Below are 24,800 nucleotides of genomic sequence, written 5' to 3'. Positions count from 1 at the left end.
CCAATCTAACTATCTAAGTAAGAAAAGTTTTATTATGTTTAAAGCAACATCCTGTGAGCTGATTTTAAGCAAATACTCTCTCCGTTTCAATTTACATGTCCACTTTCAAAAAAAAAAAATTTGTTTCAAATTTGTTGTCCACTTCAACTTTCAATGCAAAATTATATTTCTAAAGTCAATTCTATTCCACATATCACTTATTTATATTTCCTACATCAATCTCACTCCACATATTTTGATCGTTTAATACAGTTAATTGGTGAACATTCACTTTTCTTAAACTGTGTGATTTTTTTAAAATGGACATCTAATTTGAAACGGAGGGAATATCTGTCATCGTCCGTGTCAATAAGCAGCTTGTTTAACGTGCACGCCCACACAAAATGTATTTATTTTAACAAGAGTTGAATGAACAACCTCCGGTAAGCGCACTTACATTTATCTTCAACAATAAATGCTCAATCCTTATTAGAATTTCTGACAAACTTATTTTCATCCTTCATTAGAATTGAATGCTCAAGTCTAGTAAGCGGAGCGATAAACAGGGTAAGATATGCCAATTGATCACATACTTTACCTTTGACTAGATTTGAATGCTCAAATCTTGATAAGTGGAGTGATAAACAGGGGAAGGGAGATACCATCCGATTATAAAGCCGAATATTGATCAAGAATTTATCGATGATGATAAGTGTTATAGAGATACCATCTCATCATAAAGTCATTCGTATTGACCAAATAAATATCTTGGATGACAAGTGTTTTCGTTAAGAGTTGATCAGAGTCATTATTGTCTAAAATGAGATTCTTTGTCATATAAATCTTGCAAATAATATTTCTGGTAATATTCTAACTAAAAATAGAATGCAGTATTGCAGTCTGTCAAATATTTTGATGATGCACCAATATGGTAAATCTAGTTGGAAGTGATAGGAAAGTATTTAGGGAGAGGATTGGCTTAAAATAAGGTGGTGGCTTAAACTAACATAGTTAGATACAGAGGAAAACTTGAACCATGAATTCAGCAACCCAAATTTAGGTTCTCACATATTCAACCAGTAATTAAACAATTTCTTAATGCAATCCTTAATCATTTTTCAGTCTTTTTTCCCTGTTAGCTAGTGAAATTAAGATTGTCAACCATGTTTTCAATTCTTAAATCATTTTCATGCAAAATTAGAATCACTTGTGCATGAGTGCATGAACCTTGCATGAGAACAGGTTGACAAACAGATTCATGTTATCTTGTTTTTCTGAGTTATGAACAAAGATTTATCTGCAGAGAAGTAAAAAAAATTGGAGACAATGGCCGGTTCAAATAATCACAGAAAAACATCCTCCACCTCGGGGGCTAATCGTTCTTCTGACGGAGTTAAATTTCAACGTAGAACATCTAGTGGCCGCCTTGTTAGTCTCTCCCGGGATGAGGAATCAGAGAATTCAGGTGAGTATGCAGGGCCTAATGATTACATAAATTACACCGTCATGATGCCACCAACGCCAGATAATCAACCAGGTGCCTCGAGTAATAAGGCAGATGGACAAGGCTCGTCGCAGTCTGGGACACAAGATTCACAAAGGCCTGGAAAGACAAAGAGGGCCGGGGGTGGTGATGATGCTGGTGGAGAATCTGGGAAGATGGACCGCAGAATGTCTGTGATGAAAAATAGTAATAATAACAAGTCTATGCTTCTGAGGAGCCAGACAACTGATTTTGATCATAACCGTTGGTTGTTTGAATCAAAAGGTAAGTATGGAATTGGAAGTGCATATTGGCCTCCAGAAGATGATGATTATGCCAATGAGAATGGTGTGAGCCCAGCTGATTTTCTGGACAAACCATGGAAGCCACTGACGCGGAAAATCAATGTCCCAGCTAAAATTCTTAGTCCTTATAGGTGCATATATTACATTTGTATGTTCATTAGTAAATTTAGTAAATTTGATGTCTTTATGCTTTTCTCACTGATTCTGTTTGCACAGGGTACTAATATGCATCCGTCTAGTAGTGCTTGTTTTCTTCATGACTTGGAGAATAAAAAACCCGAATAAGGATGCAATGTGGCTATGGGCGATATCAATCATTTGTGAGATGTGGTTTGCGTTTTCATGGCTACTTGATGTGCTTCCAAAGTTCAACCCTATAAACAGAGCAACTGACTTGAATGCCCTCAAAGAAAAGTTTGAGACACCTTCCGCAGCCAATCCAAATGGCCGGTCTGACCTCCCTGGTGTCGACATATTCATATCAACTGCAGATCCTGAGAAAGAACCACCATTGGTCACTGCTAACACTATCCTTTCAATTCTTGCTTGTGAGTATCCTGTTGAAAAGATGTCTATATACATTTCCGATGATGGTGGTGCCATTCTCACTTTTGAGGCCATGGCGGAGGCTGTTAACTTTGCTGAGGTACCACTAATCAGATTGTTTTGAACACGACTTGATTTCTGCATCTAAAGGCCCTGCATTATTAACATTTATTGATCATGATATTGCTTTCGCTTCACAGGTTTGGGTACCCTTCTGCAGAAAACATAACATTGAACCTAGAAATCCAGATAGTTACTTCAGTCAGAAGACTGATCCAACCAAGAATAAGAAGAGACCTGACTTTGTAAAGGATCGTCGTTGGATCAAGAGGGAGTATGATGAGTTCAAGGTACGGATCAATGGTCTACCAGAAGTCATCCGTAAAAGGTGTGATATGCACAATTCTAGGGAGGGAAAAAAGGAGAAGCAGCTTGCTAAGGATAATAATGGCGGTGTCATGCCCCCGGATCAAGATATCAAGGTCACGAAAGCCACATGGATGGCCGATGGTACACATTGGCCAGGCACTTGGTATAGTGCAGTAGCTGATCATAAGAAGGGTGACCATGCTGGAATTCTACAGGTAATGGTAAAAATTTTATATTAATTACCATTCTTTCTGAAAGTTCTTAATTTCAAACTATTGAAATTTAATAACTCTGAAACAATGAAGTACTGATGTTACCTTGTAGATAATGAGCAAGGTTCCAGAACCAGATCCAGTGATGGGGCAGTTAGATGAGAAAAAGTTGGACTTCACTGATATTGATATTCGCATACCAATGTTTGCTTATGTTTCGCGTGAGAAACGCCCTGGATACGATCACCAAAAGAAGGCAGGAGCCATGAATGCTCTAGTAAGAGCTTCAGCAATATTGTCCAATGGACCCTTTATACTTAACTTGGACTGTGATCACTATTTATACAATTGTATGGCTATAAGAGAGGGCATTTGCTTCATGATGGACCGTGGTGGTGACCGTATATGCTTCATTCAGTTTCCTCAGAGATTTGAAGGGATTGATCCCTCTGATAGATATGCAAATCACAACACTGTTTTCTTTGATGGTAATTTACAGTTTGTTTTAAAAGCTTAATCTTCAAAGTAGAAGCAAGTAGTGAAAGAGTGTAAAAATTATTATGTGCACTAACTAAAACTTTTGGTTACTCCGGGCATCAGGTAACATGAGAGCTTTAGATGGTCTCCAAGGCCCGGTGTATGTCGGAACTGGCTGTATGTTCAGGCGATATGCACTATATGGTTTCCACCCACCGAGGGCAAATGAGTACAGTGGACTAGTTGGCCAAAATAAGGCAAAGGCTGCGAACGTCCCCATGAATGCTGATGATGCTGAGACACAGCCACTGACAGAAGACCATCCTGACTTAGGCGTGCCAAAAGGATTTGGAAATTCAACCATGTTCTTCGAGTCCATTGCAGTAGCAGAGTATCAAGGACGTCCACTAGCCGATCATGTTTCTATCAAGAATGGTCGACCACCTGGCGCGCTGCTCACTCCACGTCCCCCACTTGATGCACCCACTGTGGCTGAAGCTATTGCGGTTATCTCCTGTTGGTAATTTGACATTTACTTGTTAATAGTGAACATTGGAATATTCTTCAGTTCAAGCAGATAGTATATTTGAACACATTTTGTGAATTATGGACAGGTATGAAGATAAAACAGAATGGGGAGACAGGGTTGGTTGGATTTATGGTTCAGTGACTGAAGATGTGGTTACAGGCTACAGAATGCACAATCGTGGATGGCGATCTGTCTACTGTGTCACAAAGCGTGATGCCTTTCGTGGGGGTGCACCGATCAACCTCACAGACCGGCTCCACCAAGTCCTACGATGGGCAACAGGTTCAGTAGAAATATTCTTCTCCAAGAACAACGCCTTTTTGGCGAGCAGAAGGCTCAAGTTCCTCCAACGCGTAGCCTACCTTAACGTTGGAATCTACCCTTTCACCTCCATCTTCTTAGTGGCCTACTGTTTTCTACCCGCTTTCTGTCACTTCACCGGGGAATTCATCATCAAACAACTGGACACAATGTACCTCCTTTACCTTCTCACAATCACAGTCACACTTGCCCTCATCTCCACTCTTGAAGTCAAGTGGTCAGGCATTTCCCTCGAGGAGTTCTGGCGTAATGAGCAGTTTTGGGCCATCGGAGGATCAAGTGCTCATCTTGCTGCTGTAATCCAAGGCCTCCTCAAAGTCATAGCCGGCATTGAAATATCCTTCACATTAACCACCAAGGCCACCGCAGAAGATGATGAAGACATCTACGCTGAACTCTACATCGTAAAATGGACAAGTCTGTTCATAGTGCCACTCACAATAATCATAGTAAACCTGGCAGCACTAGTGATTGGTTGTGCAAGGACTATGTATTCAGAGATCCCGGAATGGAATAAACTCATGGGAGGATGCTTCTTTACTTTCTGGGTATTGGCACATATGTACCCCTTCATGAAAGGCCTGATGGGGAGGAAAGGGAGGTTGCCAACAATCATATATGTGTGGACTGGACTTGTCTCCATTACAGTCTCACTACTCTACATCACCATCGCGCCCCATGATGGTCTTAGAGCCGGATCCGATGGCAACTTACAATAGGACAACCACCTTCCCTTCTTCTCAATCATCTAAGCTTAAGGTCCTTGGCCTTACACAGAATGTAATATACATTGTAATCTATATTGTGTACCTTACATGTGTAGATCAGCATATACATATAGCCTTCTCATCCGTGTAATATTTATGTGTGAATAGGGAATTGTACATACATACACACTAGCTTGTGTAATTCTAGTCAGACCTTTCTCACTTTCTGGACTAAAATTCATGCATTCTGTTTGCTTATCATAATGCATTTGCAGAATGTGATCGAACCTGATCAGGGCCGACCCTTAGTTACAACTTACAAAATGTCCCATGAGGTCATAAAATTTTTTGTCCCTGATAATAATTCATGTCTTAAAATTTATCCTTCTCGCATCTTTGCAAGCATATACTTCTTTATTGATATCATAGCTAACTCATTCAACAGTTGTGACATACCAAACAGAGATACAATTTAATCAATTTTAACTTGAAAATATTTGTCATCAACCTTCCATGCTTTCATGCTTTCAGATAATTCAACATATCAATCACCTTTTTCATTTTTATAGATAAGCATTCTATTAAAATTCTTAACTAAAGAAATATGACATTTCTATCAACATCATAAAAAGATCATAATAACGGTCTAATAATGCAAGCCGGCGGAAATCATGTAGAGCGATAAACATATAACATCAGCTCCAAATCTTGTCCAATAGGAGTCACCACAAAGGCACAAACTATTCTAATTAATCTGATATCTACCAGAGCCACTTTCCTGGATTCTGAAGTCGTTTCCTAGCGCTCACCTTGAAATACAGAAGCTTTCTTCTAAAATGGAATTCTGATTTCACATTTTCAGTCATCAGGCCAGTATCTCTCTTCTGGGGACTCTTCAGGCCGGTATCTCTCTTCCTCCAACAGAACTGCACGGCAATTAATAGTACGAGTTTCGCTCTCTCTTGACCTTGTATGCTCGTGGATTGCAGACGCTTTCTTCCTGCTTCTCAAGCCTTTCCTTTGCCTGTGCTTGTCTCTGCCTTCATCTGACCATTCTCCACTATCTGTGACATGACTTCCACTTCTACTATTACCAAAATCATCCAGTACCTTGGATACTTCCTTAGAATGGCTAGAGCTTTTATTTTTAGGACCTCGATGTCTGCCTATTTTTATGTCGCTATCCGACAGGTCACCATCATAGGAGTTTTCATGAGTTCTGCTGCTCCTGACATCTTTGAACTTGTGCTCGGTTGTGCATTTAGTGGTCAGGGATTTGTGATTAAGTTTAATATCATGCTTCTTTTCTCTGCCTGTATCACAATCTGACGAATCTCCATCTGTATCAGTTTCACGTGTCCTCTTTCTTCTGCCTTTAGAGTACCCCCCCAACTCTTTTACTTTGCTACGAAGGCTTCTTGAACCCTTCCTGGTTCTACCCTGAAATGTCTCGGTATTTCTTTCAATATCCGAGTGATCTCCAGCAGAATCACTATCATCAGTTCTGTTACTTCTGTGCTGGAGTCTTGTCAAGTTTGTTTCCTTGCAACTGTGCTCCTCAAGAGTTCTCTGCCATTTGCCTTCATCCCTACTAGGGAGTCTATGTCGGTCTGTGCTCTTCCGAATGTCATAATCCTCATAACGACTTCTACTAAATCTTCTTCTACAACTATCACTCTCTTTTGAATGAGATCTTCTAGAACGGTACCTAGTAAATAATTGTAACCATACAAGAGTTGAGGAACGCAAAAAATGAGAAAAGATCCCCTGTAACACGGCATAATGCCCAATAGGGAAGAATGAATTATAAAGAGAATGTACACGCAAAAATCCAACTAAACATATAATAGTGCAGCTAGCAGACAAATCAGCAACATAAAGTGGCTAACTGTGCACCAAAATTAAACACACCTTTCCTCATCTTCTTGTGGTTGCCTGCTGGATTTTCTTGGCTTCCTCAAATGTTCCTCCTCCATCTGTTTGTCACACCTAGTTTCATCTGAATTGCCAAACAAAGCAATCATCTTCTTGACCCAGAATCTTGGGGGCGGCTTATCCCAGTCCGCCCATTCATAGTCTCCGCCAGGATTGCGGAAACAATGGATGAAATTACAAGCAGTTCCTCTTGTACATGTCTAAATAAACAAGAACAATGTCAAAACAAATCAAAACGGGAAAAATTTCAATAATAGCATCAAAGGTGAACAAATTCTCAGATATAGTTTTTAATAGTTTGTTCAGCTTGTTATGGAAAATAATAAAAATATCCTGACAAGGGAAAATAGTTCAGTAGTGGGCATGGTTCTACCTTCAATCGTGTCTTCATGAACTCCCCACATATGGCAATCTTCCATCGGGTCACCCCAACAAACTCACAATTTACCTAGAAAGACATCATTCAGTTTATGGCATTGCCATACTGTAGTAGAGTGCATACGAAATTAATCTACAGACATTTAGCTACCAGATATAAACCACTAGCAAATGAAAGGCTTTCATAAAAATTCTCGTATCGAAAACTTCGGTAAGAATTGATGGCTGCCTCAGAAACAAATGTATAGATATAAACCATTTAGCTACAGACATTTTGGCTGATAGGCGTCTTTAATTTTTAGGGATTTTGGAATCTTGTTGGGCTAATAATTCAAAAGCTCTAGGTAGAGAAGGAAATTTAAATCATCGCATGAAGTAATAGAAATGGTAAAAGAAAGTCTAAAAAAGCTTCTATGCTCTTTTGGTTGGACAAAAGAATAGGATACACAAATTATTTTGAAGACATTTTAGGCATAGTTTTTATGAGTTCATCTATTTTGTTTCACCTCCACATCATAGGAGTAATCTAGAATTCATTCCTTGCGATTTATAAACTATTGCACTTTGCTTCCTCCAACTCATCTTTACAAACATCATCAGGAAATAATTCCACAATCTCAATTTCTTAACTCCCACCTCCATCCTTATCTTTCACCCTTAAACCTGCTTCATAATTTTTCATTCCACTCCCACCTCCATTGCATCCCCCACCTAACCAATCAAAGCATAAGAATGACCTGATCTTCAAGTTTTTGCAAAGTTTCGTAAAGCTAAACTCCACCATATATAATACTTACATAAACAATTTATAACTTACAAAAACATCATCGGACTTTACTACGATAAAGTAAACCATTTAAGCAGACTACCACTCCTGGAGAGAATAAACCATGATAAAACATTTAATCATAATCCTATCAGCTAACAAGGAATCACCATGGACCAATAGCCAAATCACAGCTAACAGTTTAAGCAGAAAATATTTTTTTTTGAAATATTTCCCACATTGATCTGTAGTCCAAGATATATTTCGGAGGGAGGATGGGGGGAGACCACAATATATCTTAACTAAACAACAGCAATGTATCTAAATTGATTAACTGCTAAATAGTACATGACAAATTTAATTGAAATAGAATCAAGAATACCTGTTTACCAGCAAAGTAACGACCATTCATAGCCTGATAAGCCATCACAGCTGAATCTAAAGACTTGTAATGCACGTACAAATTTCCTCGCAAGTGGAATGCCCCATTTTTGCACACCTGAAACGCAATAATGCTTTTATTTGTGAAAGATTCAGCAACTCCATCTTTCAAATCAAGAAAACCCACAATCTTTCCAACCAAATTATAGTCCATGATTCCACATATACAACTTGCAAGTCCTCAAACTTGTTTTGTTTGTTGACACACAACTAGCTTTTTATAAAAAGAAATGTTTAAAGTGTTTCAGAAATCAAGATGTTTTGTTAGGAGGCTAAGAATTCAATTTATACTTCTAGTCATTTATCCAGTGTCAATTACCATAATGAGCATGTCAAAGGTGGAGAATATGCAATTAATCAGAAAAAGTGCAATCACCTTGAAATTTACAATTTCACCGTATTTCAAGAATTCTGTATGCACATCCTCATAAAATTCTTCATATGAGCGTTCAACCTCTTCATCCGTGTCCTGAAAAAAAAAGAAGAGAACAACATTGTTTGCTTATGACACTAGGTAACATTTATTTAGATCATGTTTCACCTACTAATTATCTGAAGATAAACAATCAATCTTATTGTCCGTTGGAGTGAGGAGCTAATTTGTATTTAAGACTCAACACACCTGCATATAAGAATTGCCAATTGCTGGCTACTATAACAATGAAAAGTAACAGAACCTCTACAAAGGTTTAATAAATGGATCCTAAAAAATAAAATATTATTTTAATATATATTATGATATACAGCTGTCTATGTCTAGTTGTCTATATAAGTCCAGACTCACAGAAACATCCCAAAATATGAGTGGAGCAAAGAGGCAACATATAAGGATGAGATGTGCTTCCATTGTTTACAGGATGACAGAATCTACTTAGCCATCTTGAACAACGAACCCAAACGAAGTTTAATAGTACATCTTTGCTCTTTAGTTTGTCTAGTGAATACATAAATAACAGAAAGAAAACAATTCAGGGGAAGAGCATATTTTATAAGAGCACGGGAATTTGAGTGGCAGGTGCGGCCATATATCCTCCTAAGACAAGTTATTCATCATTTGTCAGAGGCTGCAATAACCCTTAGAAATACTAGCCTTCAAGTTATTTGCTTACACCAAAACAGAATAAACAAACATATCCTTTTCCTTTTCTCATTGATGACTCACAGCTCGCTAACATATCTGATCTAAGACTCTCATCCAGTCTTCTCACTGTTACTGTTTACCTCGTCTCTCTCTCATTAAATCAACTATTCAAGTGCATCCACGTATTGCTTGGAAGCTCATACTCCGAAATGTGACATGTATTTAGCACTACAGATCATCAGCAGCCCAGATAAAGAAATCATCACAGACTGACATTTTATTAAGGAGCTACGAATCATGTGTACCAGAAAAAAAATCGTAAGTAAACCAACAAATGTCTGATGCACTACAATAGACTAAAACAACCTAATCTGTGCTACCAAGCATATAAAGCTGGCGTACACTGAGGTTCTAATGCTCATATAATAAAGCATTTAATTATCGAATAAATATGTGATAACTATTGCAGGTAGTTGCCAACAAACAATTATAGGCCAGCAACATAGACAAAGCAGCTTAAATTGCAACATGTAGGATACAGAGTCAGTAGTATCGTTCTCGGTGAACCATGCAGGCCAAAAGCTTGAATCTCCACAGAAGCAACTTGCAAGAAGAATTCTGATTCATTTTAGTTAATGGGGAAAACAATGTCAAGTAACCAATAGAAGCATCACCAAATCCAGGTTTTATAAATGGGATCTAATTGAGCAATGCATGAGATAGATAGATAACTTAAATCTTGTATGGTTACAAGATACTTTTGCTTTGCAAAATATTACACTAAGCATAAAACATTGCTCCCTTCAGAAACTTCATTGACAGTCTTCGACGCAGCAGAGCTAGTCTAAAAAAGACGCCTCTAGATTGTGCTTCTGTACATGAACACAGGATAACTATAATCCAGATTTGCAATATTGTGGTCTTAAATGTAAAGGGCATATGAGGTTGAAAGTTACAAGGAACTTAATATGTGAGACAAGAAACAAATTCAACTATTGCACGCGGGTAGTTTTATCTCGATATGCCAAGCTTCGAGTTGTTTTTACATTACACAGAAACGACAATTCTGAGAGAGTTACAGACACAAAACTCTGGTCAACAATTAATATTTCATAATGGTGCAAAAAGAAATGTAAAAGAGAAATTAAAGACCCGACCGAGGAACCATTCCACATAACCCAATATATAAATATATTAGACGTAAAATAAAAAACAGAGCAACAGCTTAATATGCAGACACCAATTTTAATTCTGTTAAGTAGCAGCCAGGAAGCAGAAGTAACAGTAGGAGCATTGTCATATGTGAACAATAATAACAATTGTCAAATCAATACATTTATCTATATGAAAAAATAACTAGCCAAGTGTCCGTGCCCAAGCACAATTTTACTTAACCCTAATATGGTAATTAATTTTACTTGTTCGGAAAAGAATTCCCGCTGCCTCAAGTTGTCGATGTGTTTATTTTAAATAATGCAAATAAAGCTGCATCAATCAGGATTACAGATGCTGTAATCACCTTGTACAAAAGGGAAAAAAAAATTCTTACCAAATAAACAACGAATATAACAGTTAGATGGGTTTAACATAAAGTTCTATTTGTTAGCTTGCCCAAGAAAATATCTGGTTTTCGATTCAATATAGTGTTAATTAACAGGAAAGTTCGGACAAGATGTTTCGAGTTAAATTCAGTACTTCACCAAAGTTTTTAAAGAAAGATCAATCAAGATCAGGATACTAGAATCACAGCAGGACTTCATTTACAGACCTCAAGCCCTTCATCCTGCTCCCAAGCAAGGCCAGGTCCATTGTACATATTTTTCATCAGCAGCGTGCAAGATCTATCAGGATAGAAGTGAACTCTACTGCAACGCGAACCAAACCTACATGCTCCAGTTTTGATATGGAAGGGACAGTGAGTTTTGTCCTGCCACAGGCAGATCAGTGTCTTAAAAATTTTCACCCCATGAAAAAAATTATTTATCATCAAGGAAATAATTAGTGGTGTATTAGAAACTAAAGGTTACCTGTTCAGTTCCGAAGTTGGGAACTTGTTGAGCAACATTCTCCAACAACTGCTGTGCTGAAATAGGAGGTGCATTTTTGTAATCGGCAAAAGCTTCAGATTGTGGAGGAAGTGGGTTTGATGTAGGTCTATCAGCATCCTAAAAAGTAGCAACAAGAAGAAAATCACACACGACACACACACACACACCAAGTCATAGTGGAACATCAACCGCGATTTCAGCCATACCACTTTCTCTATATGCCGGTCAGAATCTTTCTTCTTCACTTTAACTCTATTCTTTTTGACAATTATCTCGTTTCCTTGCCAAATAATCTCAGGTGGACCTTCCTCTACATATTCCCAATCGTCATCTTCATTAGGCTCATTCTCCTCCTAGCAAGAAAGACATTCACCGCATATGCCTAGTTAATAATAACGAATAAGTACACTCTTTGAATTCGCCACTCTCATTCATATCTTTACCATAATAAACCTTGACTCGACTTCTATTATTCCAACTTGCAACTAAAAATTTCATTTCATATATAAATACTTCACATGCTAATTTCGCTAAGAACATTCCTAACAGTCAACTGACGGAAACGAAATGACATCCAATAGTTCATACATAACAATCAAATTAAGCAAATTGAAGAATCTATAAATTCTTATATGAAAACAAATGTTCAAATTTTTACGAAGATGAGGAGAAAACTACCTGATTCTTCTTCGATTCTTCGGCTTCTTCTTCAAGAGCTCGCCTCCTTTCTTCTTCTTCTTCTTCTTCCTCTCGAGCTTGCTTCTTGGCCAAAGCTTCAAGAAAGAGCCTCTCTCTCTCCTCAAACTCGAGCCTTTCTCTCTCTAACCTCTCTCTTTCTTTCTCCTCCTCCAATTGAATTTGTTTTCGGTGCTCTGGATCATTGAGGCGAGCTTCTTCGGCCAAGCGCGCCTTCTCTGCTAGCTCTTTCCTCAGCTGCTTTCGCTTCTCCTTCTTTAAAGCCTTTCTCTTCTCTTTCCGGCTGTCGCCCGCCGGCGCCGGCGAAGAAACCGGTGGCGATTCAGGCATTAGGGTTTTGGGATATTGTGTATGTAGTTAATACCGAGTGATCGAACAAATTCTTAACACAATTACGATTAAATTTTGTGTTCTCGTGAATAAGCTGCATTCGGATATAAATTTATGGGAAGAAAGAAATTTTTATTTGAGAATCTTTACGATTGAATTTTTTTATTTTATAATTGTATAATTAGAAACACATAAATTATGTTTGATAATCATTATATCATTATATTAGTTTAAAGTTTATTATATTAGTTTAAAGTTTATAAATGAAAAACCGAGTATTTTATATACTAGCTTATAGCCCGTGCAAGGCACGGGAGCTTTTAAATTATTTATAAATTTTTTAAATATATTTTAAATGGTGTGAAAAAAATTATTTTATAATAATAAATTAAAATTATATGTATCATGCTAAAGTATTAAATTCTTTCTACCAAAGTTTAAATTATTTTAAGTAAAATATGTGACTCCAACTCCTATTAGATTATATAATGTGATTTAAATATTTTTCCAAAAATTTTTTATGGTTCGAGATTAAAATTGATAAACACAATTTGTTTTGAATTAAGAAGATCAATCATAAACATGCAATAACATGGTAGAATTTGTTTTGGATTAAGAAATTTTTTTTGTATTCGTTCGTCACATAAATCGGGCTTATTAATTTAAAAATATATTAGATAAAAATAATTTTGTGACGGTGCGATTTATATGATTCTACAAATAAAATTGGTAGAAAATATTTATTTTGGATTAAAAAAAATCATAAACACATGAAATACAGAATTTGTTTTGAATTCAGGAAAGGAATTATAAACATGCAAGTAGATATCAGTTGTCTTATGAAACAGATGTTATTTTTGTTGTAATCTAACGGTGTTTATTTGTTCAATATACGATCCGATGGATAAAAATAATTTTGTGACGGTGCGATTTATACGATTCTACAATTAAATTTTGTAGGAAATATTTATTTTGGATTAAAAAAACCAAAAACACATGAAACACAGAATTTGTTTTAGATTCAGAAAAGGAGTTATAAACATGTAAGTAGATGTCAGTTTCCTTATAGAACAGAATTTAATTTTGTTCTAATCTAACAGTGCTTATTTGTTCAATATACAATCCAAGATAAGCTTTTGGACATAGGACCATGCGACCAAATTATCTCCCTTACGCTTATTATATATAAGTATATAATTGATTGTTGGCATATTTTCTCATTTATTTTATCTCGCATTCCTCAAAATATAGTAATCTCTTTATAAATCAACAATTATAACCAAATAATTAATATGACATAATCTTTTTTGAACGTTTATCGATTTCGAAAATCTTTCTTTTCGGTGCATGGCTCTTTTTTTCTTTTCTTTTTTTGAAATAAATAAAGTTTTGATTTAATAGGTGCTTGCTAAAATCCTAATTTCTGTGCATATTTCTCACATTCTTTATTTAAACTAGTTGAAAACCCGCGCGTTGCGGCGGCTTATAAAAATCAATATACTTATATAAAGGAGATGCGAGGGGCGTGTATGTGGCGCCTCTCACATCGCTCCGTTCTATTTTTCTAATTTTCTGAAATTTTTGGATGAAAAATATTAAAAATTATAACTACCTTTTTTAGTTTCGGGTATATTAGAAGCAAATTTCAGAATCTGATTTTGTTTCAGATTATTTATGGAATATAATAGTTTGAAAGTTTTAATCTGCTGAGATGCGAGGGGCGTGTATGTGGCGCCTCTCACATCGCTCCGTTCTATTTTTCTAATTTTCTGAAATTTTTGGATGAAAAATATTAAAAATTATAACTACCTTTTTTAGTTTCGGGTATATTAGAAGCAAATTCACATCGCTCCGTTCTATTTTTCTAATTTTCTGAAATTTTTGGATGAAAAATATTAAAAATTATAACTACCTTTTTTAGTTTCGGATATATTAGAAGCAAATTTCAAAATCTGATTTTGTTTCAGATTATTTATGGAATATAATAGTTTGAAAGTTTTAATCTGCTGAGATGCGAGGGGCGTGTATGTGGCGCCTCTCACATCGCTCCGTTCTATTTTTCTAATTTTCTGAAATTTTTGGATGAAAAATATTAAAAATTATAACTACCTTTTTTAGTTTCGGGTATATTAGAAGCAAATTTCAGAATCTGATTTTGTTTCAGATTATTTATGGAATATAATAGTTTGAAAGTTTTAATCTGCTTTTGTTTCATATTATTTAAATATGGGAAAGAAGTTTTAATCTGATTTTGTTTCATATTATTTAATTATGGAAAAGAGTAGCACACAACTCTCCCTGCACCTATAAATACCCCTATAGATTGTAGGGTTTTGGATCATCTAAACACAACCTCCTCTACCACAACCCTACCTCTCTCGGGTGATAGTTCTCTTGCTTGATTTCTAACTCAGTGGTGTTGTTCTCCTGCGACGATAAGTGAAGGCTGTTTATATAGTATTAAAAAAATAAAAGGTTGTTGCAATGTGGGAGTCGACAAATTCAAACACGAGAAAAGAATATAATCTTGACATGATATTGATGGATGATACCAATAAATTAACTACTAGTTATGTATGTTTGTTGGTTATTATTTTATAATATTTGTTTTGTTCATCGGACATATTTGTTATTGTTAATTTTTATATGATTTACTTTGTATACAGGAAAATATGGTGGAGAAGCGAGGGGCGTGTAGGTGGCACCTCTCACATCGCTCCGTTTTATTTTTCTAATTTTCTGAAATTTTTGGATGAAGAATATCAAAAATCAGAACTACCTTTTTTAGTTTCGGGTAGATTAGAAGCAAGTTTCAGAATGTGATTTTGTTTCAGATTATTAATGGAATATAGTAGCTTGAAAGTTTTAATCTGATTTTGTTTCAAATTATTTAATTATGGGAAAGAGTAGCACACAAGTCTCTCTGCACATATATTACCCTTACAGATCGTAAGGTTTTAGATTATATAAACACAACCTCCTCCCTCTCAATACTACAACCTCACGGATTTAAGTTAGATGTTTTTTAGCACAATCAATCCAAAAAAATTGGTGGAAGGTGACAATGTAAGAACATGATTACTTAAAAAAAACACAAATAAAATTAAGATTCTCCGTGCTTTAAATTGTTAATTACGTGTATAAATTTATTTTCATTTTTTCATCATGAATTATAGTCCAATTTCGCGATTTTATATATTACTATTGGTATTACATCAAGATTTTTATAATATAAAATTTATTTTATCCTACAAATATTAATTTTGAAACGTTAATATATAATTATAAATAGCCACAAAATTATTTTATTCAACAAATATTAATATTGAATCATTAATATAATTTTTATAGGCCGCCGCAATGCGCGGCTTCTCAACTAGTACTTATATAAAGGAGAAGCTAGGGGCGTGTAGGTGGCGCCTCTCACATCGCTCCGTTCTATTTTTCTAATTTTCTGGAATTTTTGGATGAAAAATATTAAAAAATTAGAACAACCTTTTTTAGTTTCGGGTATATTAGAAGAAAGTTTCAGAATCTGATTTTGTTTCAGATTATTTATGGAATATAGTAGCTTGAAAGTTTTAATCTGATTTTGTTTCAAATTATTTAATTATGGGAAAGAGTAGCACACAAGTCTCTCTGCACCTATAAATACCCCTATAGATTGTAGGGTTTTGGATCATCTAAACACAACCTCCTCTCTGTCAATACCACAACCCTACCTCTCTCTGGTGATAGTTCTTTTGCTTGATTTCTAATTCGGTGGTGTCGTTCTTATGCAACGATAAGTGAAGGCTGTTTATACAATATCAAAAAAATAAAGTTTGTTGCAAGCAAATGTAGTTATAGACCGCTATGTCGGAGTCGACAAATCCAAATACGGGAAAAGAATATAGTCTTAACATGATATTGATGGATGATATCTATAAATTAACTATTAGTGATGTATGTTTGTCGGTTATTCGTTTTATAATATTTGTTTTGTTCATCGGACATGTTGTTTGTTGATAATTTTTATATGATTTACTTTGTATATAGGAAAATTTTATTCATGCATAATCTGTTTGCTCCGTTCAAGCAGCTTTTAAGTGAAGGCTGTTTATACAATATTAAAAAATAAATGTTGTTACAAGAAGGGTAGTTATAGACCGCTATCTCACGGATTTAAGTTAGATGTTTTTGTGCACAATCAATCCAAAAAAATTGGAGGAACGTGACAATGTCAGAACATGATTACTTTTTTAAAAAAACACAAATAAAATTAAAATTCGTCGTGTTTTAAATTGTTAATCACGTGTATAAACTTATTTTCATTTTTTTCACTATGTATATCTATAATCCAATTTTGTAAATTTATATATTAGTATTGGTATTACATCAAGATTTTTATAATATAAAATTTATTTTATCCTACAAATATTAATTTTGAATTATTAATATACATTTTATAGACAGTCACAAAATTATGTTATTCAACAAAAATTAATATTGAATAATTAATATAACATAATCACCTTCCTCCAATTTTTTTGGATTGATTGTGCACAAAAACATCTAACTTAAATCTGTGAGATAGCGGTCTATAACTGCCCTTGCTTGTAACAATCTTTATTTTTTAATACTGTATAAACAACTTTTACTTAAAAGTTGCTTGAACGGAGCAAACAGATTATGCATGAATAATTTTTCCAATATGCAAAGTAAATCGTACCATAAATAATATGAAACAAAATCATATTTTGAAACTTGCTTCTAACATGTCCGAAACTGAAAATGGTAATTCTAATTTTTGATATTTTTCATCCAAAAATTCCAGAAAATTAGAAAAATAGAACGGAGCGATGTGAGAGACGCCACCTAATATACTCGTAATTTATACACGTAATTAACAATTTAAAGTATGATGAATCTTAATTTTATTTGTGTTTTTCTTTTTTGAAAAGTAATCATGTTCTTACATTGCCATCTTACTCCAATTTTTTTGGATTGATTGTGCAAAAAAACATCTAACTTAAATATGTGAAATAGCGGTCTATAACTATCCTTGCTTGTAACAATCTTTATTTTTTAATACTCCCTCCGTTTCAATTTACATGTCCACTTTCAAGAAAAATTTTTGTTTCAAATTACTTGTCCACTTCAACTTTCAATGCAAAATCATATTTCCAAAGTGAATTCTACTCCACATATCTCTTATTCCTATTTCCTAGATCAATCTCACTCCACATATTTTGATCATTTAATGCAATTAATATGTGAATAATCACTTTTCTTAAACTGTGTGATTTTTTTAAAGTGGACATCTAATTTGAAACGGAGGGAGTACTGTATAAACATCCCCACTTAAAAATTGCTTGAACGGAGCAAACAGATAATGCATGAATAATTTTGTCCTGTATACAAAGTAAATCATATAAAAATTAACAACAGTAAACATGTCCGATGAACAAAACAAATATTATAAAAGAATAACCAACAAACATACATTACTAATAGTTAATTTATTGATATCATCCATCAATATCATGTCATGACTATATTCGTTTCCCGTGTTTGAATTTGTCGACTTCAACATAGCGGTCTATAACTACCTTTGCTTGCAACAACCTTTAGTTTTTTTTTAATACTGCATAAACAGCTTTCACTTATCGTTGCAGAACAAAGGCAACACCGAGTTAGAAATCGAGTAAGAGAACTATCACCAGAAAGAGGTAGGGTTGTGGTATTGGGAGAGAGGATGTTGTGTTTAGATGATCCAAAACCTTGCAATCTATATGGGTATTTATAGGTGCAGAGAGACTTGTGTGCTACTCTTTCCCATAATTAAATAATCTGATACAAAATCAGATTAAAACTTTCAAGCTACTATATTCCATAAATAATTTGAAACAAAATCAAATTCTGAAACTTGCTTCTAATATACTCGAAACTAAAAAAGGTAGTTCTAATTTTTGATATTTTTCATCCAAAAATTCCAGAAAATTAGAAAAATAAAACAAAACGATGTGAGAGGCGCCACCTACACGCCCCTCGCTTCTCCTTTATATAAGTATATTGATTTTTTAGAAATGACCTTATCTAGAATTACTCCATATACGTTTGACCAAATAAGAGTGTTATACTGTTACGTTAACAAATGTCAGGGTTATATTAGTACTCATTAATTAAAATTGTTAAATGAGATCTGAATTCTTTCATTTTATTCGAACATGAAATATATTCATTATTATAAATTTAAATCATGTTTTAAGCATGATTATTCAGATTGATTTTCAATTTTAAAATTTAAATTTATTAAAGCAAATAATTAATTTTTGATACTAATTTATCATGTAGTAATATAAGATTTAGCTGGAATAATAAAAGAGAATATAAATAAAAGAGGATTATACGTGGTTAATGAATATCAAAATCAAACAAAATGTTTGTGTACGTAAAATGGTTTGAATTCAATATTTATATTGATGAGATCATAGGTTCAAATGCTAAAATAATAATAATTTTTTTTATATATGAGCAGGAGTTAAGTTCGGAATCTGCTCAGATTTGGAGCTAACTTTAACTAATTTATTTGTTCAGTATAAAAGTTTGATAAGTACCTAACTCAATTTAAAACGAACCTACTAAAAACATTTTGGAGTGACAATATCGGTATGAAACCCACCATAATTTAATCTGAATATTGAGATAAAATCAAAAAGTGATCCAAAAATCACCCAATTAACTAACCCGATAACGATCCAAAATAACTGAATATTAAAATTTGATTTCCAAAATCTTAAATCTTCAATTATATTTAGTTTTAAATAATTTTAAATTGACTCAAGTGAATCTGATTATCGACACGATACTATCCAAATTGGTCACCTCTCTCTGCACGAGATCTAGACGCGGCTCGGCTACGAATCAATTAACCTAGGAACTCAATTAACTAGAGAAAATCGAAGTGCGTTTATTTTTTGAAATGTCAACTTTGATTAATCCTAGTCTGTTCTTTGACACCGTAAAATCAGATTTGAACCCAATTGTTCTGGTCTTTTCCAACTATATTTCTCTATCTTCTCAAACCACGAGGAAGGTGACTTCAAATTTACATTATTTTATATTGGAAGTTTCTTATAAATAGACACATATTAGGTTTTTTAATATTTAAATGAAAACAAGTTTTGCATAGTATATCGTATCTTTAATTTGGGAATTTCGAAGATACGACAATTTTAAGTTCATCATCATAGTTTGATTATAATTTCGTAACCCATATGAATCATTCTCAAATATATATATTTTCACAAAATAATCATTAATATTTTTTTGAAACTCAAAATAATCATTAGTTTATTGCTTGATCAAAAAAAAAAATCATTAGTTTATTGCACGTGTGAAAAGAATTGTTTTAAATAAATAAATTAAATTGAAAAGAATATGAAGAAATATCTTTGAACGAACACGAGGAAGGCGTGTGCGTGACATGTACTATATTAAGTCGGTAGATATGTTCTTATCTAACAACTCGTTTACTCAATCCACCCTTTTCTAACCTCTTTTATCATCTCTCTCCCTCTCTCTCTCTCTCTCTCTCACCCTCCCTCTCCCTCTCTCTCTCTCTCGTTTTAGTTTCTTGATTTGTTCTCATCTCTTTTGTCACCCTCTCTCTTGCAATCCCCTGATTCTGTGCTTCCAAGGTCTCCCTCTCTCTCCCTCTCATTCCCTCTCTCCCCCTCTCTCTCTCTCGTAGTGCATGTGTATATGTTAACTGTAAATGTAACAGGGGAAATAAACAAGAAGATGGCAGCTACTTACAACACAAATGGAAACGACACTGTTGCTGCCCGTGATCACGAGGTCACTACTTTCTCAACTACTTTTATCTTTGTACTACTGATTTGTAACCATATATTTCCTGATTATCTTCTACTCAAGCTTCATGTTAAATTAAGAACTTAAAAAAATTAGGGGTTATATCTGTTTTGCACACTGAAATTAATTAGCCATCCATATAGTAGTTATTATTATATACTTATTAAAATCATGGTGTTGTTTCCGTAGATATATGATTGTGATCACTTCTCGTAAGCTCGCATATTTCTAGCTAATTGCAATGCGGACAATGAGAAATTCATGTATTAGAGTTTTAGCCATGAATATTGCTGAAATTGTTTAGTGTGTATCATAGGCGTGATCTTGAGTTTTAGACCCGTTATTAACGAATGATTTTGTGATATGGCTTTATATGTGCATCATATGAGTCATACTCTACATATTGATAAAATTAATTAGTAGCTAGTTAGCTATCTTGTTTCTGCTAGAATGTATCTTAACTGATTAAAACCCGGCTGCAATATCTAGAACCTTGCCAATATGGTATGCCAGAAACAGGTATATGACGCAATGATGGTAAATATGAAAGTGTCACATGTATATGGATAAGGAACGTTAAACAATGAACAACATTCCAAATTTTCGGTCCTGTCTCGTGATCTGCATATCTTTCTGAAATAGCAATCGTCATAATGATGCATATATTCGTTTACTTAGATGTGTAGGCCTGGCAGTGTTTGTCTTTTACTCAACTTATTTGCCTCTCCAGATGTTCTGATCATAAATGGTGAAACCTAAAACATAGGTGGTCGCAAATTAATACTTCCCCTCTGTACCCTATTCTTTACTTTCTGTTTGAAGAATTTCTAGATTTATAGATGTTTTGAATTTACTTCTCCTTAAAGAGGTTCTAGAATAGGTTGGCCATCGTGAGGAATCTGAGTAGAGTTAGGCTAGTTTCCCTGACCTTGTGAAGTTCTAGAATTAGAGTTAGGCACAGGTAATAATAGAATTTGGAGTCATGGCTTAATTACAACTTATTTTAGTTGATATAAACAACTAGCAGTTAGGTTTATTTGAGTTGAATAGTTTTAATTTCAATTTCAATTGTAGCCTAACATATATATTCCAGTCTATGTTTTCCTGTTTGATGTGAATGCATTTTTAGTCAAAGTAGTCCATGTTATTGTCTAATTCAAAGAAGTGCATCTAATAATATTCTAACTATCGCAGTCAAACTCAGCAGAAAAGAAATATGGAGAAATAATGCCAAAGAAGAAGCCTTTAATCTCCAAGGCAAGTATTCTGTTCGTGAAATATCAAGCTGTTTATATTCTTAGCAAAGATTAACTATATAAGATTTATCCAAATGCAGAATCATGAAAGGGCCTTCTTTGACTCGGCAGATTGGGCGTTATGCAAGGTTTGTTTGTCAATTTAAAAAGTTTAGTCCTGCAGTTATCTTGCTTCTTTTGCCACAGTTATGGATAATGGCTCAATTAAATTTCTCAATGAGCAGCAAGCTGCAGGAGTTGATCCGATATCGTCTGTGTATATAGAGAATTTGCAGCCAAAACTGCAGGTAATACATTTAACATAATTTAAGATTAATAAATCAGTTCTTATTCTATTATATCTTGTTATATTTCATTGAATTCTTAATAATGTTGTCCATTTATTGTTCAGAGAACACCTCACCAACAGCTTCCTCCACGGAGACCTGCTTGCAGTTCTGGAAGGGATGGCCTCATCAGCTCCTCTAATTAGATACATAGGTCCGTACAATAATATAAATATAAGAGAGGAGGATATTGACGAATATGTAAACTAAACGACTTGATCCTTATGTTCATGTTCATCTATGTAATCTGCGCATAATGGATCCTAGCTAGCTCTGCACATGCTACACACACAGATACCTATCAATACAAAGTTGATTGATCTCAATAATAAGAAATCAGTTGAGTAAAGCTATCTTCTGCATTCTTCGTTACCTAAAGAAATTAGCTTATCCTAATTTTACAGGGCAAACCGAGCTATTCCCCGTTGGGAACTTAATTCTGAACCACAATATCATGAACCTGAAGGAACATAGTAGGTGAAACTGTGCATTGTATGGGGGCGGGTGAGTGATGGTGCTTGATCTATCAACGCCATGTCTGAATTCTGGTTTGGCGAGTCACATGACGCACGATGGAGACGTAGTTAAGTGTCAATTACACCAAAACAAGTTTGTTAAAATATATAGTTGGCAGTGTCAAATATATCACCTCAGCTGATCAACATATCAAGTGAATTTGAATGCTTGCTATCTGGTTCTAAGACCCTTCCTTCTAAATGGGGAGTGTTCCATATTCACAGAGACATATGCTGAATGTGCAATGGAATATTCTACTGTTCCAGAAGTCTTTGTCTACTAATCCTCTTTAATGAACAAAATCTTCGATTTTGATGTTGATTATACACTAGATTTTAATATTGGCATCCTCATGAACTTTAAAGATTCTAATTGTTATATAATAATGATTCTGATGAAAAATCTTTCCCTGATAAGTAATAACTTGAGATTTCAGATAAATTAGAATATTAGACAAAAATAGACTTTCGAGTGAGATTTCCACTAGTACCGTCGTCTTCAGGTTTCCCAAATCATTTCAATCTGATGATCTGGATGATGAACAATAACACTCTCCATTTTGTTAGTAAAAAAAATGCTAGTTTCTGGTTTATATGCATGCTTCATGCATGAGATGTATTAACAGACTACAAGCTAATACACATGACCAAAAACAAAACTGTTCATTTCTTTACCCCTTCAAGTAATCTCAGCTTGTACTGCAACCATAGAAGATGGTATTAGGTTTGACTCATTACACATGCTCTTTTTATGATGTGTATTTATGATTCTGAGCATTTGTTTTCATCTACTTAGGTCTGCATTCCACATCTAGAAGCTGAAACCTCGAATACATATCTGTATATGTAAATAAGGCAAATGTAATCTTCGGTTCCATAAAAATTGATTTTCTACCGGCTACAGGGTAAAAAAATGGCGACTCCATTCATCACTGAGCACAACCTCGCATTTCTAGCTCTGGTTGTTATTTCAATGTTTTCCTGCACTGTTTCAGGTATAGTGGAGTAAGCCAATAACATTTACTTTTTGCTCAAAAAGTACTGAATGGAAATTTTATCTCTGAGTTCTTCTCTTTAATTGACAGGGAAGGTATTTGACTCTTTCCCTCAAGGAGCTGTTAATGGAAACCTGCCTCAAACAGGAGGTGCGGGCGGATATGTTCCTCAAATTGGGAAGGTAGGCGGATGTGTTCCTGAAGTAGGAAATGCAGGCGGATATGTTCCTCAAACGGGTATTGTAGGCGCTGGAGATCCTGCTGAAGTTGTTTCCAAGGCCCTGCTATGTTTCAAAAATAACTACGTACTTGCATTTCTCTAATTCAGTCTACCTTATTGTTCTACTTGTTTAAGATAGTTACATTTGTTTTGTTCATTATCATTTCATATCTTAGAACCTTCGTATTATATACTGTCGTTCCATGTAATTATCAATAATTCGAACAACCAATCATGAAAAATTACTAACAGAACAGTTTGCTTGCATTTTTGGCCTCTTTGGCAGGTTTATAGTAGCTGTGAGAAATCCTACAGATTAACAGAGAGCGGAAACATCAACGTGCCACCAGGATACACTGATCAGTACTGCCATGGGTCGTGCTTGAGCGAAACAAATCTTGTGCTGAATTGTATTGACAACATATTATCCCACTTTTTGTTTTACAACAGGGCTTCCATATATGACCTGAGGGCCACGATCAAGGCAGGATGTAGTTATGGTCCACACAGAGGTAGAACATGACCTTCGTTATATCATGTACTCTATGCAGATTATCCTGATTCGATTACGTTGTGTTGCATAGGTAACTTCAATGTGGAAGAGCATATCCTAGCAAGAGAGAACAGTGCTTGGAGGGATTCCAGACCTCTCCTGCCCGGGCTTCTATTAATGATAATGTACATGGGGACATAGTTTAGTGTTGTTATCATAATACATTTGATCAGTCTGTACTAAGTTGATAAAGAAATTGTGGTTTCTGGCATATCATTTGACTCTGTGGCTTAATTAATCGTCCTTTTAGATTCTTCTGTGATTCTAATTCGCTAACCTGAAATTTAGAACCATCAATATCTGATAAGAATGTCGATTTCACTTATTTTGAATGTTGGTTCCGCCACTTATTGCTTATAAGAAGGATGTGTCTAACTCTTAGAGATGTCATCAGCAAATGTAGAATCGACTATGACATTCAACTAAAACTTGCCATAAAATTTCACAAAGTAAATAAAGAAGCAAAAAGAAGAAG

General features: G+C 34.7%; 4 protein-coding genes across 5 annotated transcripts; 3 read left to right on the top strand and 1 right to left on the bottom strand.

Moving 5' to 3' along the window:
- The first annotated feature begins 96 nt into the window (after nt 1–96).
- On the top strand, nt 97–5,404 carry LOC108200931 (cellulose synthase-like protein D1). Its single transcript, XM_064093934.1, has 6 exons — nt 97–1,898; nt 1,984–2,413; nt 2,514–2,897; nt 3,007–3,382; nt 3,495–3,891; nt 3,986–5,404. The coding sequence occupies exons 1-6, from the start codon at nt 1,306–1,308 to the stop codon at nt 4,938–4,940; spliced, it is 3,135 nt and encodes a 1,044-aa protein (XP_063950004.1). The 5' UTR covers nt 97–1,305; the 3' UTR covers nt 4,941–5,404.
- Nucleotides 5,405–5,523: 119 nt separating this feature from the next.
- LOC108200942 (zinc finger CCCH domain-containing protein 5) lies at nt 5,524–12,695 on the bottom strand. The gene is made up of 9 exons (XM_017369218.2): nt 12,256–12,695; nt 11,784–11,930; nt 11,557–11,694; nt 11,298–11,456; nt 8,825–8,917; nt 8,390–8,506; nt 7,237–7,311; nt 6,840–7,063; nt 5,524–6,636 (listed from the first exon to the last, which is right to left on the bottom strand). The coding sequence occupies exons 1-9, from the start codon at nt 12,601–12,603 to the stop codon at nt 5,787–5,789; spliced, it is 2,151 nt and encodes a 716-aa protein (XP_017224707.1). The 5' UTR covers nt 12,604–12,695; the 3' UTR covers nt 5,524–5,786.
- Nucleotides 12,696–20,124: 7,429 nt separating this feature from the next.
- Nucleotides 20,125–22,391, top strand: LOC108212074 (uncharacterized). Of its 2 annotated transcripts, XM_017383817.2 has the most exons (6): nt 20,125–20,285; nt 20,372–20,445; nt 21,655–21,717; nt 21,797–21,844; nt 21,941–22,003; nt 22,108–22,391. In XM_017383817.2, exons 2-6 carry the CDS (start codon nt 20,389–20,391, stop codon nt 22,186–22,188), a joined length of 312 nt encoding a protein of 103 aa, XP_017239306.1. In that variant the 5' UTR covers nt 20,125–20,285; nt 20,372–20,388; the 3' UTR covers nt 22,189–22,391. The 2 variants fall into 2 exon arrangements, with proteins under 2 accessions (XP_017239306.1, XP_063949989.1); XM_064093919.1 differs by having other exon boundaries at nt 20,125–20,445.
- Nucleotides 22,392–22,446: 55 nt separating this feature from the next.
- LOC108212067 (uncharacterized) lies at nt 22,447–24,579 on the top strand. The gene is made up of 4 exons (XM_064093914.1): nt 22,447–23,552; nt 23,643–23,857; nt 24,059–24,284; nt 24,357–24,579. The coding sequence occupies exons 1-4, from the start codon at nt 23,471–23,473 to the stop codon at nt 24,464–24,466; spliced, it is 633 nt and encodes a 210-aa protein (XP_063949984.1). The 5' UTR covers nt 22,447–23,470; the 3' UTR covers nt 24,467–24,579.
- Nucleotides 24,580–24,800: the final 221 nt, after the last annotated feature.

Source organism: Daucus carota, chromosome 1 (genome assembly GCF_001625215.2).
Source record: "Daucus carota subsp. sativus chromosome 1, DH1 v3.0, whole genome shotgun sequence".
Taxonomy (NCBI): Eukaryota; Viridiplantae; Streptophyta; class Magnoliopsida; order Apiales; family Apiaceae; genus Daucus; species Daucus carota.
The sequence above is the reverse complement of the archived record's forward strand: the minus strand, read 5'-3'. Positions and strand labels throughout refer to the sequence as shown.

Bases quoted from the DNA above. Each gene is read 5' to 3' on its own strand.
- LOC108200931 (XM_064093934.1), top strand. From the start codon at position 1,306: ATGGCCGGTTCAAATAATCACAGAAAAACATCCTCCACCTCGGGGGCT. The intron at 1,899-1,983 runs GTGCATATATTA...CTGTTTGCACAG, and splicing joins AAAATTCTTAGTCCTTATAG to GGTACTAATATGCATCCGTC. The intron at 2,898-3,006 runs GTAATGGTAAAA...GTTACCTTGTAG, and splicing joins ACCATGCTGGAATTCTACAG to ATAATGAGCAAGGTTCCAGA.
- LOC108200942 (XM_017369218.2), bottom strand. From the start codon at position 12,603: ATGCCTGAATCGCCACCGGTTTCTTCGCCGGCGCCGGCGGGCGACAGC. The intron at 11,695-11,783 runs GTATGGCTGAAA...GCTACTTTTTAG, and splicing joins ACCGGCATATAGAGAAAGTG to GATGCTGATAGACCTACATC. The intron at 7,312-8,389 runs GTATTCTTGATT...ATGTCTTTCTAG, and splicing joins GTTACTTTGCTGGTAAACAG to GTAAATTGTGAGTTTGTTGG.
- LOC108212074 (XM_064093919.1), top strand. From the start codon at position 20,350: ATGTTAACTGTAAATGTAACAGGGGAAATAAACAAGAAGATGGCAGCT. The intron at 20,446-21,654 runs GTCACTACTTTC...TAACTATCGCAG, and splicing joins TTGCTGCCCGTGATCACGAG to TCAAACTCAGCAGAAAAGAA. The intron at 21,718-21,796 runs GCAAGTATTCTG...ATCCAAATGCAG, and splicing joins AGAAGCCTTTAATCTCCAAG to AATCATGAAAGGGCCTTCTT.
- LOC108212067 (XM_064093914.1), top strand. From the start codon at position 23,471: ATGGCGACTCCATTCATCACTGAGCACAACCTCGCATTTCTAGCTCTG. The intron at 23,553-23,642 runs GTATAGTGGAGT...TTTAATTGACAG, and splicing joins GTTTTCCTGCACTGTTTCAG to GGAAGGTATTTGACTCTTTC. The intron at 23,858-24,058 runs GTACTTGCATTT...CCTCTTTGGCAG, and splicing joins TATGTTTCAAAAATAACTAC to GTTTATAGTAGCTGTGAGAA.